At 36.6% G+C, this 12071-nt stretch overlaps 2 protein-coding genes across 4 annotated transcripts; one reads left to right on the top strand and one right to left on the bottom strand.

Annotated features, from left to right (window-relative positions):
- Nucleotides 1-3228: 3228 nt before the first annotated feature.
- LOC112166162 (probable glutathione S-transferase) lies at nt 3229-4823 on the top strand. The gene is made up of 2 exons (XM_024302934.2): nt 3229-3672; nt 4142-4823. Exons 1-2 carry the CDS (start codon nt 3358-3360, stop codon nt 4484-4486), a joined length of 660 nt encoding a protein of 219 aa, XP_024158702.1. The 5' UTR covers nt 3229-3357; the 3' UTR covers nt 4487-4823.
- A 1352-nt stretch (nt 4824-6175) lies between these two features.
- On the bottom strand, nt 6176-11688 carry LOC112202264 (protein NARROW LEAF 1). 3 transcript variants are annotated; one of them, XR_002937243.2, is made up of 7 exons: nt 11247-11688; nt 9554-10062; nt 9297-9440; nt 8615-8855; nt 7514-8014; nt 6727-7214; nt 6176-6451 (listed from the first exon to the last, which is right to left on the bottom strand). XR_002937243.2 is itself a non-coding variant. In XM_024343207.2 (6 exons), exons 2-6 carry the CDS (start codon nt 10046-10048, stop codon nt 6781-6783), a joined length of 1815 nt encoding a protein of 604 aa, XP_024198975.1. In that variant the 5' UTR covers nt 10049-10062; nt 11247-11687; the 3' UTR covers nt 6176-6780. The 3 variants fall into 3 exon arrangements, 1 of the variants encoding a protein (XP_024198975.1); XR_002937241.2 differs by having other exon boundaries at nt 6176-6643; XM_024343207.2 differs by having other exon boundaries at nt 6176-7214; nt 11247-11687.
- Between the last annotated feature and the right edge of the window lie 383 nt (nt 11689-12071).

Genomic DNA, 12071 nt, shown 5'->3' on the forward strand with positions numbered 1-12071 from the left:
AGTCGAGGTTGTGATTTTTCTCAAAAAAAAAGGTTCTGAATTCCTTATTCAGTCTATCAGTAAGACGTTTAGGGCATTTGAAACAAGATAGGATATAATTTGGCATTCCAGATAAATTAGATTTTAATAAAGTTAACTTACCTCCTCGAGAGAGAGGGATTTCCAGCCTGCAAGTTTTTTCTGAACCTTAACAGTAAGGTCATCAAAGTTAAGAGGATCTTTCCAGCAAACAATGTTTTGAACAATATATATAATTCATATAATGAAGATAATTTTTGTTTTTGTTTTTTTGGGGGAAGATTGGGGACAAAGATTAAAATTCTGTATCAAAATATCTATCGAAATTTTGAAAAAAAAAAAGGATCGACTAAATTCTGCTTACTACCCTGTACTTTCAAGGGTTAATCAGTTCAGTCCCTGCACTTCTAATTTAATCAGAAAATTCTTTACACTCTCTAATTTCATCAAATCGATCCAATCTGTCATCACTCCGTCAATTTTCGGGGAAAATTTTCAAACTACCCATCTGCATTCACAATACTGACACGTCAGCGGGCTGCCTAGCAATGGGCAGTTTGGGAATTTTCCCTGTGAGAAGGTCCCATGTCAGCATTTTAACAGCGAAAATTGACAAAATAGTGACAGATTGGATCGATTTGATGAAATTGGAGAGTGCAAGGACTTTTCTGATTAAATTCGAAGTGCAGGGAATAAACTGATGAACCCTTGAAAGTATAAGGTAGTAAGCAGAATTTAATTCAAAAAAAAAAATTGGAAATATCGAGGATATAGGAGAAAATATATCGTTTTTGAAAGAGACTATATGGTTAAAATACATATAAATACATATGAATGTCAACTTCTTCTGCATCCAAAAAAAGACTCTATATGGTTAAAAAGCCACTTGCTAGTATACGAAAATGCAATAATCAGACCAAGGCATATGACCCATATAGTACAAATTGTAGTGATGAACATGATAGTTATAGATCTCTTTAGAGCTACCAACTGTTTCTCCTATAAGAGGATAATAACTCAATAGTTTGTTGTCTTTGTCTGAAACTTTAATATAATTGAGGCCAATCGGCCAATCCCATATGATTGAGAAGGATGAAATGAATGAGTTACTTTTTGAAATTATTTTATTATGAATTAATTATCCTTGTTTAGATTTCGTCTTCAGGGAATTTCTCCTCACTTGAATTCCAATCCTCACTCAGATTTTTCTCGAAGGGAATACTCCCCATCCAAATTCGCTTTAAGGAGATTTCTCCTCACCCATATTTGCTTTGAGGGGATCTCTCCTCACACAGATTTGCATTTAAAGAATTACTTCTCATACAGAATCATGCCTTGAGGATATTTTTCCTCACCTGGATTCACCTTGAGGGGATTTCTCCTCATCCAAATTTTCTCTTCAGGAGATCTCTTTTCACACAAATTTGCATTTAGAGAATTACCGAGTCTTTTCTATTTTTTATTTTTTTTAATCAAATTTTACAGATATTTAATTACTTTATCGGGAATATATCCCAAAATTCTTCACTTTATTGGGGATATATCCCAAATATCTAAGATATCGAGAATATTTGACGATATCCGAGAAATTTCTGAGGAAATGATAGAAGATAAGATATTAACCCCTTAAGATATATCGGCCCATTTAAAAAAGGAGATATATGAAGATATATCGGAAATATCGCAGATATTTCAATCCTTAGTTGGAGAATCAAAGTCCCTAACTAAAATTATTATTAATAAGTGAAGTGTCACTATATGTCAAAGGAGACATAACAAACGCATCAAATCAGAAATTAACAAGTTGCGCTAATCTATAAATTATGTCATTTGCTTTACGATAAATACGACACAATGGTATATAATTTTTTTTCAATGAAAAAAGACAATGAAGGTAATAAAACACAATGGTATAGAATTGAAAACATGCATATAAGACTTAGGCCCCGTTTGGGATTACTTCACTTAAAAAAAAATCAGCTTTTGTTCAAAATTTTAGATTTTATTGTGTTTGGTAAATAAATAAAAAGCAGCTTTAGTTGAAAGTTATAGGTCACTGGCAGCAGATTTTAGAAGCAGCCTAGAGGTTGCTTTTAGAAGCTGCTGTGGATAAAAACACTCTGCAATTGTTTTATGTACAGAAAGCACTTTTAAAAATATTATTTACCAAACATGAAACTGTTTTAATTCACAGTTGATTATTTTCACAATACAGCAGCAGCAGTTTTTTTTAAAAGTCACAGCAATCCCAAACTAGCCCTTACAGTCCTCTCAAACAATTATCATCCGACAAGTGTTCATCTACATCTACAGTATTCCTTGTCTTTATGCCTAAAACTGACTTGACTTGGGTAATTACATTTGTAACCCTTAAGAGATCAAAGAGGGGAGGAGAGAGAAGAGATCAGAGAGAGAGAGAGAGATGAGTGTAATTTATTAATTAAAATGAGGGCAATATTGTCAATAGATGTTAGATTGGGTAAATGAGAGTAAAAAACTCTTAGTGAAGTAAGTGAGCAATTTTTAAGCTAGAATTAGATAAGTAGTCACGACCGCTATTTTTTGGTGTGATTTTACAACCTTACCTTTGTCCATACTTAATTATCAACGTTACCTAATGCGTTGACGAAAAGCATTAATATTTGCTTAATAAACAAATTTGATCAATTTACAGAGCTTAATTCCTGTATTTGTCATTGTTACTGGTTCTATTATAGTCCTATATAGTGGATGACATGATCATCTCAAAAAAAAAAAATTTGACATGCATGCATATGACAATATTATCAATAGTATAACAAGTTTATACATTATATGCTATGCTTGAATGCAAAGGAACGTTGCTCATCCTCTTAACTAATCATTATGCTTCGCTTTAAATCATGTATATAGATCACAGCAAAATCTCCCCTCCTCTCTCTCTCCTCCCCTCTTTGTCACAGCAAAATCTCTTCAAATATAATAAAGTAAATTCATGAAATTTACTTAGTTTGAACAGTTTCTCCCAGACTCTAGAGTTACACGACCAAAAAGGCCAAAATTCTACAGACATCATTGTAGGTATGGCATATTCGCAAAGCACAGCACTCAATTTCCACTATCACATCGTCCCGAACAAGCTAGAAGCCTAGAACATTTCAGACACATCATTTTCTTAAGCAAACGTCATCCAACACGCCACACATCTATCTCAAAATCAGCCACGACTATACCACATGCAAACTAATTAGACTTCAAACGCCTCTATAAAACCCCCTTGCTTTTCTTTGGGTTCTTGCAGTCTCCGAGTTAGTTCGCAATACCTGCAAGCAAGCTAGAAGAACTTTGTGAACAGTTTCCATGGCGGACGAGGTTATTCTATTGGACGGTTATGTGAGCATGTTTGGGATGAGGGTCAGAGTAGCTCTGGCCGAGAAGGGAATCAAGTATGAGTACAGAGAAGAAGACATGAGGAACAAGAGCCCACTGCTTCTTAAGATGAACCCGATCCACAAGAAGATTCCGGTGCTCATCCATAATGGCAAACCGGTCTGTGAGTCGCTCATCATCGTGCAGTATATTGATGAAGTATGGAAGGATAAGGCTCCTCTGCTTCCCTCTGATCCTTACCAGAGAGCCCAGGCCAGATTCTGGGCCGATTTCATTGATAAGAAGGTAACGTTTTGTATTTGTATCTTCTTCGTTCTTCATTTTAATTTGCAATATCGTTTCATTTATTGTAATTTTGTTTCATGGTGGAGAGGTACGTGATTTTGGTTTGCTAGTTTACTTGTTTAGCACCATTTGGGACTGTTTGGTGCTTCATTCATTTGGGGATTTGCATGATTTGGGTTCTGTTTATATTCTCTTTATGATTGTGAAAGATCTCCTCTTTGAGATAAAGGAAGCAGACATTTTTAAGGGATTTTTCTTGTTTTCAATTAAATTAGTGATAATGGGGAGACGGGAGTAAAACATCATTGGATAAATGCTTTTGTTCAAGGTTAAATTGCATATTGAACAAAATTTGAAATGATATTCATGAATAAGAAAATGATTTCTGTGTCAGTTTTAATAAGCAACCTTATAATTGGCCTAAAATTATCGAATGAATAGTCACTAACATGGCCTGCGAAACTTGCAGTTATATGATGCGGGCAAGAAGATATGGACTACAAAAGGAGAAGAGCAGGAGGCAGCAAATAAGGAATTCATTGAAGTCCTGAAGGTGTTGGAAGGAGAGCTTGGAGACAAGCCTTATTTCATGGGTGAGAGATTTGGGTTCCTGGACATTGCTCTCATCACATTCTACAGCTGGTTTCATGCTTATGAGACACTTGGAAACTTCAGTATAGAGGCCGAGTGCCCCAAGCTGATTTCATGGGCCAAGAGGTGCTTGCAGAAGGAGAGTGTTTCAAAATCTCTTGCTGACCAGAAAAAGGTTTATGAGTTTGTTGTTGAGATGAAGAAGAGGCTTGGTGTGGAATAGTGGTATGAGAAAGTCCAGAAATAAAACTCTTCAGATGTGTACTACTCTTGAAAGTTGAAACTTTTCTGGTGAGAGATACTTTGGTGTGTCCGTGTGTCTGCTGAATGTTATGTAGCATCTATTACGTATCCTAACAATAATGTAGACACTTTGATGTGTCTTCCCATTTGTTAAATATATGAAAGGAGTATGTTCTAATAGTTCGGGGGGTACAATTTTTCTCTCAAGAAGGAAAGGGGGAAGCATCTTTGGTAGAGTCTTTGATGCGGCTCCACTCCATGAAGCCTGTGCTCATTTTCGGTCCACTTTATGTTTCTTTCCATCTTTGTAAAAACTTGGGGGAGGTATGCATTTGATAACTCCATATTACCAAACTAACTTTTGAAGTTCGGAAGGTGTCACACATTATCTGCACTTGCATTTTTCCTTCCTCCTTTCTATTTATCTGCCTCTTCCTTTGTTGGGATATTGCTGACGTCAATTTTGTTCATAACAAGCGATGACAACATAAAAATTTAACCATACAAGTCAATAAAAATTAATCACTTCTTTCAATGAATCAAAACTTCCGTCACTCTTGATGTGGTTGGATAATACTGGTGAAACCGGGATTCATGGTTTCTTGCTAACCATTTTAGGAGGATAGGATCATAAGAGTCCAGATCAAAAGTCTAAATCTATAGCATCCATCAACTGTAAGTTTTTGATGTGGTCATTAGAATCAAACTAATTGATGACTTTAAAGACTATTTTCCACATGTCCTCGATGCAAAACAATCTGTTTTCAGTTCCCACGCTCGCATCTTCCTGAGGTATCTATAACATTGCAGACGCATTACTTGCTTAAAAAACTGACACGCACATCTCTCAAATCCTTTACCAGCATGAGAATTGGCTCAGGAACAATACAAGCTTCAGCAATTTTTTAGTGTAAATAGCATTTTTGGGATGAGGATCAGAGTAACTGTGGAAGAAAATCCCGGTTCTCATCCATAATGGCAGACCAGTCTGTGAATCTCTCATCATCTTGCAATACATTGATGAGGTTTGGAGAGATCGGGGCAAAGGGGTTATGATAAATTTAAGGTTCTAAAAAACGCTAGGCGCTAGTCGGGCGGTGATCCGGAGACTAGCGCTTAGGTGTCTAGGCGTAAGCGTAGGTAGGGACTAGGCGGATTTTAATATTTTAGTTTTATATTATTTTTATGACATAATCATATAAATAAAAATATTTAAAGTCCAGCAATTAATTGGTTCTATATAATCAAAATAGAGACAAAAAAATTTAGAATTTTAATAATCATACTTATTATTAGCCAAAAGAGAAAAAACAATTATACTTGGAGCATCTTTAACAATGCTAGCAATTTTTGAGTTAAATTTTAATTAAAATAGCTAAAAAGTCATTTTGGCTAGCCACTTTAGAAATACGTCTGTATCAGTGCTCTTTATTTTAGCTAATTTTGAGTTTATATTATTTTTTAAATGGAGATTAAATAGTTTAAAACTTTAAATGTATTTATAAGTTACATAAAATAACTCAAAATGAATGTTTTAAATTATAGAGAGCCTCATCTCGCTCTTAAATAGCTAAAAGTTATAATAGGGAGCCACTTAGAAGTCTGGTGTAGTTGTTAAAATATATAAAAAACTAAACATACTTTCTAAAAAAGCTAAGGAGCCAAAATATAGAGGCATCTTAAGAAGGTTTCTTCTTTGAAGGAAGGGTCTCCAGTTATAGTCGCCAAAAATCAAAACCAAAAATTAAAGCCTTGTTTATGTCTTTCGAATCTAAATTACTTATGGACTTCATGGAGAGGAACAAGTTGACTATATTATAACACACAGAAGTCTCTTACTCTCTTATGGCGAAAGCGTTAAAACTTAAAAGACTTCTCTCTGTGTTAGTGACTTCGTGGAAGGCATTTGAATGCTGCACCATGAGCTATCGCCTATCGAGCAGATCTGCATCCGGCATTAGACACAGCCCTTCCACTTTTATAAGAAGAAGATTACAAGAAAATGAGAGACACAAAGAACAACTTGTTGGAAGATAGAAAATGTGAAGGGTACTTGAGATTGTGGATCTCCGCTTGGATTCAAATCCCCAGCCTTAAAATCCGAAAGACTTAACACGGCAGCTGGATTACAATTGCTCTATAACAAGATTACAGATATCAGCTTGGACCCTTGGAGCCAACTCCATCAGAGATCAAAGATTACAGACCAACTTAACTTACCAATATTAGCCTGGGTCGGTTCCCAAAGCTTAAAGCCAGAGATCTCAAGCATGTTCATTTTGGTTCTACAGTACTGGTTGAAGTATCAGAACGTCTTCTCTTGGCCTCATTGTCGCCCAACTGCAGTGAAAAACAAATATCTTCGTCGCAGCCATTCCTTAATGATGAGAGATTCTCAGAAACTGTTCTGCCCATCTGATTCATATTATGTAGTGGGGAACCTCTGATGAAGCTTGGTATGAATTGATGCTCAACACTAGGAACCGCCTTGATCCCATCTTCTAGATGGAACTCTGTTTCTACTAATGACGGACTCACAGGTAGGCTTCCAGGTTCAGCTTCTAAAGGGATACGCTGGATTTGGAGACCCAGTGACTCAAACTTCTCCTCAGGCCCTTCCTTTGGAAGTAACCCATCAGGAGGTGACGAGTCACCAACGGTGGATCCAATTGCAGTTGCTGACACACTCCTCTGTTCTTGTACAGCCACTGCATGAAGCATTTACACAGAAATGTATCAAGACATGGACATTCTCGTGTGCGCACGCGTGCGCTAATATAACGAGTGACGTGAAAAGACTAATAAGAAATGATATTATAAATTCATTCATATTAGGTTTGTCTTAGTTGATGCACAATATGCAATTGTCCTTGTAAGTTCATTCAAAGATCATGACTTAAGAAAATAAGAGGAAATCTGCAGACCAACTACAAACAAAAACTTTGAAGATGCACAAATACAATGCAATTAAGGGTGAACTGAGCAAAAATTGGCAACTTTCACTAACCTTTTAGCCCTTCATCAGTTGTAATGAGGTCAAGTTCAAGGAGATTGAGAAGACGCCCAAGATCAACTCCACTTGTCCAATTCTCAGGAGGTTGACCAATTTTTAATTTAAGACGGCCTCGGTTTGCAGTCCCACCCCATATGATCCCAATCGGCCGTGGCTTCTCACCATTCTCACCTTTTAGTGTTATGAGACTTCCACTGTCTCCTTCAAGGTCAAACGTCTGCTGGTTCTCGCCGACAACAAGGAAATCAGTCAAGAAACATATGCCTTTCTCATCATTGTACTCAAGGGCATAGGCCAATACAGTTCCAGCTGTCAAGCCAGAACTTCTTCCAACCTTCATCACATGCTTTCCGATAAGGGTACTGATCGGAGACTGCAAGTCTATTATCTTAACATCACCAATCCATCCTACACCTTTCACGGATGTAGTAACAGTAGACATGTCAAAATCATCAGAAAATGGGATAAATGCCCCGTCTGCTCTCACAAATGTCTCTGCAATAACATAAAAGAAAAAGATGAATATGTATTGCTCTTCCTTCTGTTTCTTTCTTTTTGGAGGGATCTTATACATAGTGAGGAGGAAAAAGGATAACTTTAGATATAGAGACGCATGCCTGTAATGTAAAAAAGCATAAAAGTTGCATAAAAAATATCTTTGTCCATGTTGATATTAACAATCCTAGGAACAGATAGCCTTACTAGTGATGATTAAACCACATCTTTTAATGTTAAATATGCAAATATTAAAGAAGTCCCAAAACAAGGTACCTATGACATCGACACACACACACACACACACACAAACACAAACACAAACACAATCAGTAGCCATGCACCCAATGAGTTAAGTAGGTAAATGTGACACCATCAGCATGTGTTTCCCAGACATCAGAAAGAGGAAAGGTTGGGACAAATGTAGGCATAAACACTAGATAACGAAAAGTAAACACTGATGCAGTCGTTTTAATTATATCATGGAACTGTGAAATTTTTTTACGATAGAGTTTGTTCCGTTAACAAAATGGTCAGAAAAACATAGTCAAGCTCCAAATGCAATCTATGCCACATAACCAACATTTGAATCCTCATTACCTGGGTTAATTCCAGCAAAAATGCCATACCAGAGCTCATCTGTGATAAATGAGGTAGCTCTCTCTACAGCACCAAGGTATACACCAGGTCCAAGTGAAGGGGGCAGGGGATGGAACATTTTCTGATTTGGGTAATCTAAGTCAACTGCAACATGGCGATTTGTGAGAAAACCAACTTGTCTGTTCCCAGTTTGGCTTTTAACTATAGCACCCAAAGTCCCATATGTCTCCTGGCTTGCCACCTGAGTACAAGCAAAAGAAACAGTGTCCTTACCATTATTCTAATTTAAGTAAACAGAATCAGACATGGAATTACTTAAGTACCAAATGAAGGTACCAGATTTAAGTAGTAAACATAAGCAGGCACTTCAACAATTATCTTATTAGGAAAATGCCAATGGCTCTTGCGGCAGCAGCATTTGACTTAGCCCAATAAGCCATTGACTTTGGTTTACTGGACTCGGGACACTGACCAATGAGATGGTACACATGATATAGGAATGAAACCTCAATCAAGGCTATAATTATTAACAAATTGAATATTACAATCATTCTCTATTAGCAATTCAACAGACACACACACACACACAACAGACATACAAACAATTTAGTGCATTCCCAATTCCACATCCATAGTTTAGTTCATATAAACAAGGTAAGATCGGAAATTAAACTAAAAATACCTGGGAACCTGAGCCAATGCATAGATCACCACCACGCAAATCATCTACAATTTCAGTGTACAATTGTTCTTTGGGAGCAGGCTCGGGTGCACCAAAATATGAGAATTCTACCACATCCACATCACACCATACACCTCCAGGCCCCTGATTAAGTGCAAAAGAGAAAATCAGGTGGCACCCATCAGTAACCTCCACAAAATAATTGTTCAGCAAAACAAGAATGAAGAATCAAATCATTACTATCATTCTTTCCTGACCTCTAGAGCAGTAGGTAGACATTGTATTGGGCTGAGCCATTGCTTGTGAACTTTTCTTGAAACAAACACAAGGATAGCTGGTATATCTGTTAACACACCCCGTCGAATGCGAAAGCCAATTGCTGTTCCAAGACTGTAACACCGCAAGATCTTGCTATGAAATGCCCTTATAGTCATCAGTTCAAGCAATGTAGTCGCTTGCTGCCCTTTTGGCAATTGACCAAGAGTTTCAGGCAGGACACCTTTCTGCAGATTAGTAAAATAATTTGCCCTCTCTTCAGCTGCATCATTCAATCGACTTGAAGTAGGCCAGGAGAAGTACGCAGCACTAGTCTCACAATGCTGTCCAGCTGATGCAAAGGGTTGAAGTGTTGGCGGACTTAAGGAAGGCAAATTAGAATGACTACAACAGGTTCTCTCGAGATCTAAAGCTGACTCCTCTGATGGTGTTGAACCAGAACAACGCATCCTCATATTAAATCTAGTCCGGTCCATCTGTTCAGTTCACCCTACATGACAGCATAATAAAAAAACTGAAGGACACCAATACTAAGGTACTAATATTATAACGTCCAAAATGAGTGCAAGAACAAAAACAAAAGGATAGTTTAGGTTGCAAATTTGCAACAAGCAATAGAAATGCTCACTTGATTTATCCATAAAAAAGAACATAATGAGACTAATAAAAGTTAAGGTAGTTTAGATATGATTTATGCATCAATCAACAGTGCAAGTGGAGTTATAGGATTTTGGCAAATATAATCCCCAGTTAAACTGACTGAACCAAGCAAATGGAAACACAATGTGTTGCACCTTTTGTCAGAATGCAAATGAAAATGTAAGACAGGTATCCGACATGATGATCAATAAAGTAGACCACACAATCCCAATTATAGGTACAAATTACAGAGTAAAGACACTCCACAGAATAAGGCATGAAGGAATACCATGACTTCCTTAAAGGTGAAATCCAAAAAGTGAAAGAGAATTAAGAAACATCCTCCTACAGTAACAGCAGGGCCAATACACTTAAAATTAACATACTTTGTATTTATGATGTTTTCCACTACACATAAAACAAAGGCATGATCTGCTGCAGTAAAAGAACTTTTTGACCTCATCCAGAGTGATGATCAAAATATGAATCTCTAAAATGGAGTCCTGGTTTTAAAAAAAAAGAATGATTATCCTCCCCACTAATGCCTGCTGCTAGAAATGGACGAAATGAAGAGAAAACAATCCAAAAACTTCTGCTTTCTAGCTCAAAAGAAAAATCTTCACTACGATTCACTGTGACATTCATTGTTGAAATCTAGGAAAATCATCTCATCTCATTTTCCTTTTGTGTCTCACCAACCAAACATACCAGAAGCCACGGCAATTGGTAAAGGAACTTACTTTATGATCAAAGTTTCAGTTTTCAAATTGACAAGAAAATCTTACTTCCAATCAGTTTTCTCACTTTCTGTAAACTTATGCAGTTATAGAAACCAGGAAACTCCAATCAAAATCACAATCACAAGGCCAAAGGCAACATAAAACTATGAATTCATGTATATAAGAACTAAAAACAAACCCAGCAGAAACCAAAAGGCCAAACTTTTTCAGATAAAGAGAACTAGAATCACAATTTCCTGCATAGAACAACTTGAACAAAAACCAAACACTTATGAGTTCAAAGAAGATGACTCACTGATCAATAATGGTAGAGATGGGGTAGAACAAAATAAAGTTTTGTGGGTCCTTTTGCAAGAACCTCAAAGTCACTGACCAACTCAGAGCAAAACCAACCCAGATAGCAACTCAGCTCAAATTGACCAAGAAAACAAGCTTCTGGGATTGCCAGTGCAGGGTTGCTGTTGCCTAAAAACCCATGAAATTAACAATTTAGTAAAGTAAGCAAGCAGCTTTGTGCGCTTATTTTAATGACCTTTATTGTGTTTATGGGGAAGAGAGCCTGGTGGGAAATACTGTATTGTGTGGGGGGCTATGTGCTAAATTAATTAAAGACCCAAAAAGAAAAAGTGCTACATGGTTTTGAAAGCTGTCTCTGGGATTTGTAATTTAACCATAATGACTTGTATTTTGTGGCTCCTTGAACTCGACCCAGAAGAAGAAAACGATTAAAAAAAGCTTGAATTGATTCGACATGGTTACAGTTCAGTTCAGGAGCGTATTAGGATGGAGCACGTACCATGTAGCATCTTACTTACATTGACGCCTACGAAGTGTGAACAGAATGTTTGTCTCTGTCACGTCAGAATGTAAAGGTCTTTATATTGCCCTGAGAAATGTAGAAATTGAGAATCAGGGTTGTTTGCTCTTACTGAATTTTTTTGTCTGATTATTTCTTAAATTTATGTTTATTCGTTTCCAAGAGTAATAAGTAATAACTAATAATAAGTATAAGATATCTATGATAACAATAAAGTTAAACATTTGAATATTGAGTAATTTTATTAGTATTGACGTCCTCCTTCTTTTACAGACTATATTTACAATTTTTCTGTTTTGTTGT

This window comes from Rosa chinensis, chromosome 5 (genome assembly GCF_002994745.2).
Source record: "Rosa chinensis cultivar Old Blush chromosome 5, RchiOBHm-V2, whole genome shotgun sequence".
Classification (NCBI taxonomy): Eukaryota; Viridiplantae; Streptophyta; class Magnoliopsida; order Rosales; family Rosaceae; genus Rosa; species Rosa chinensis.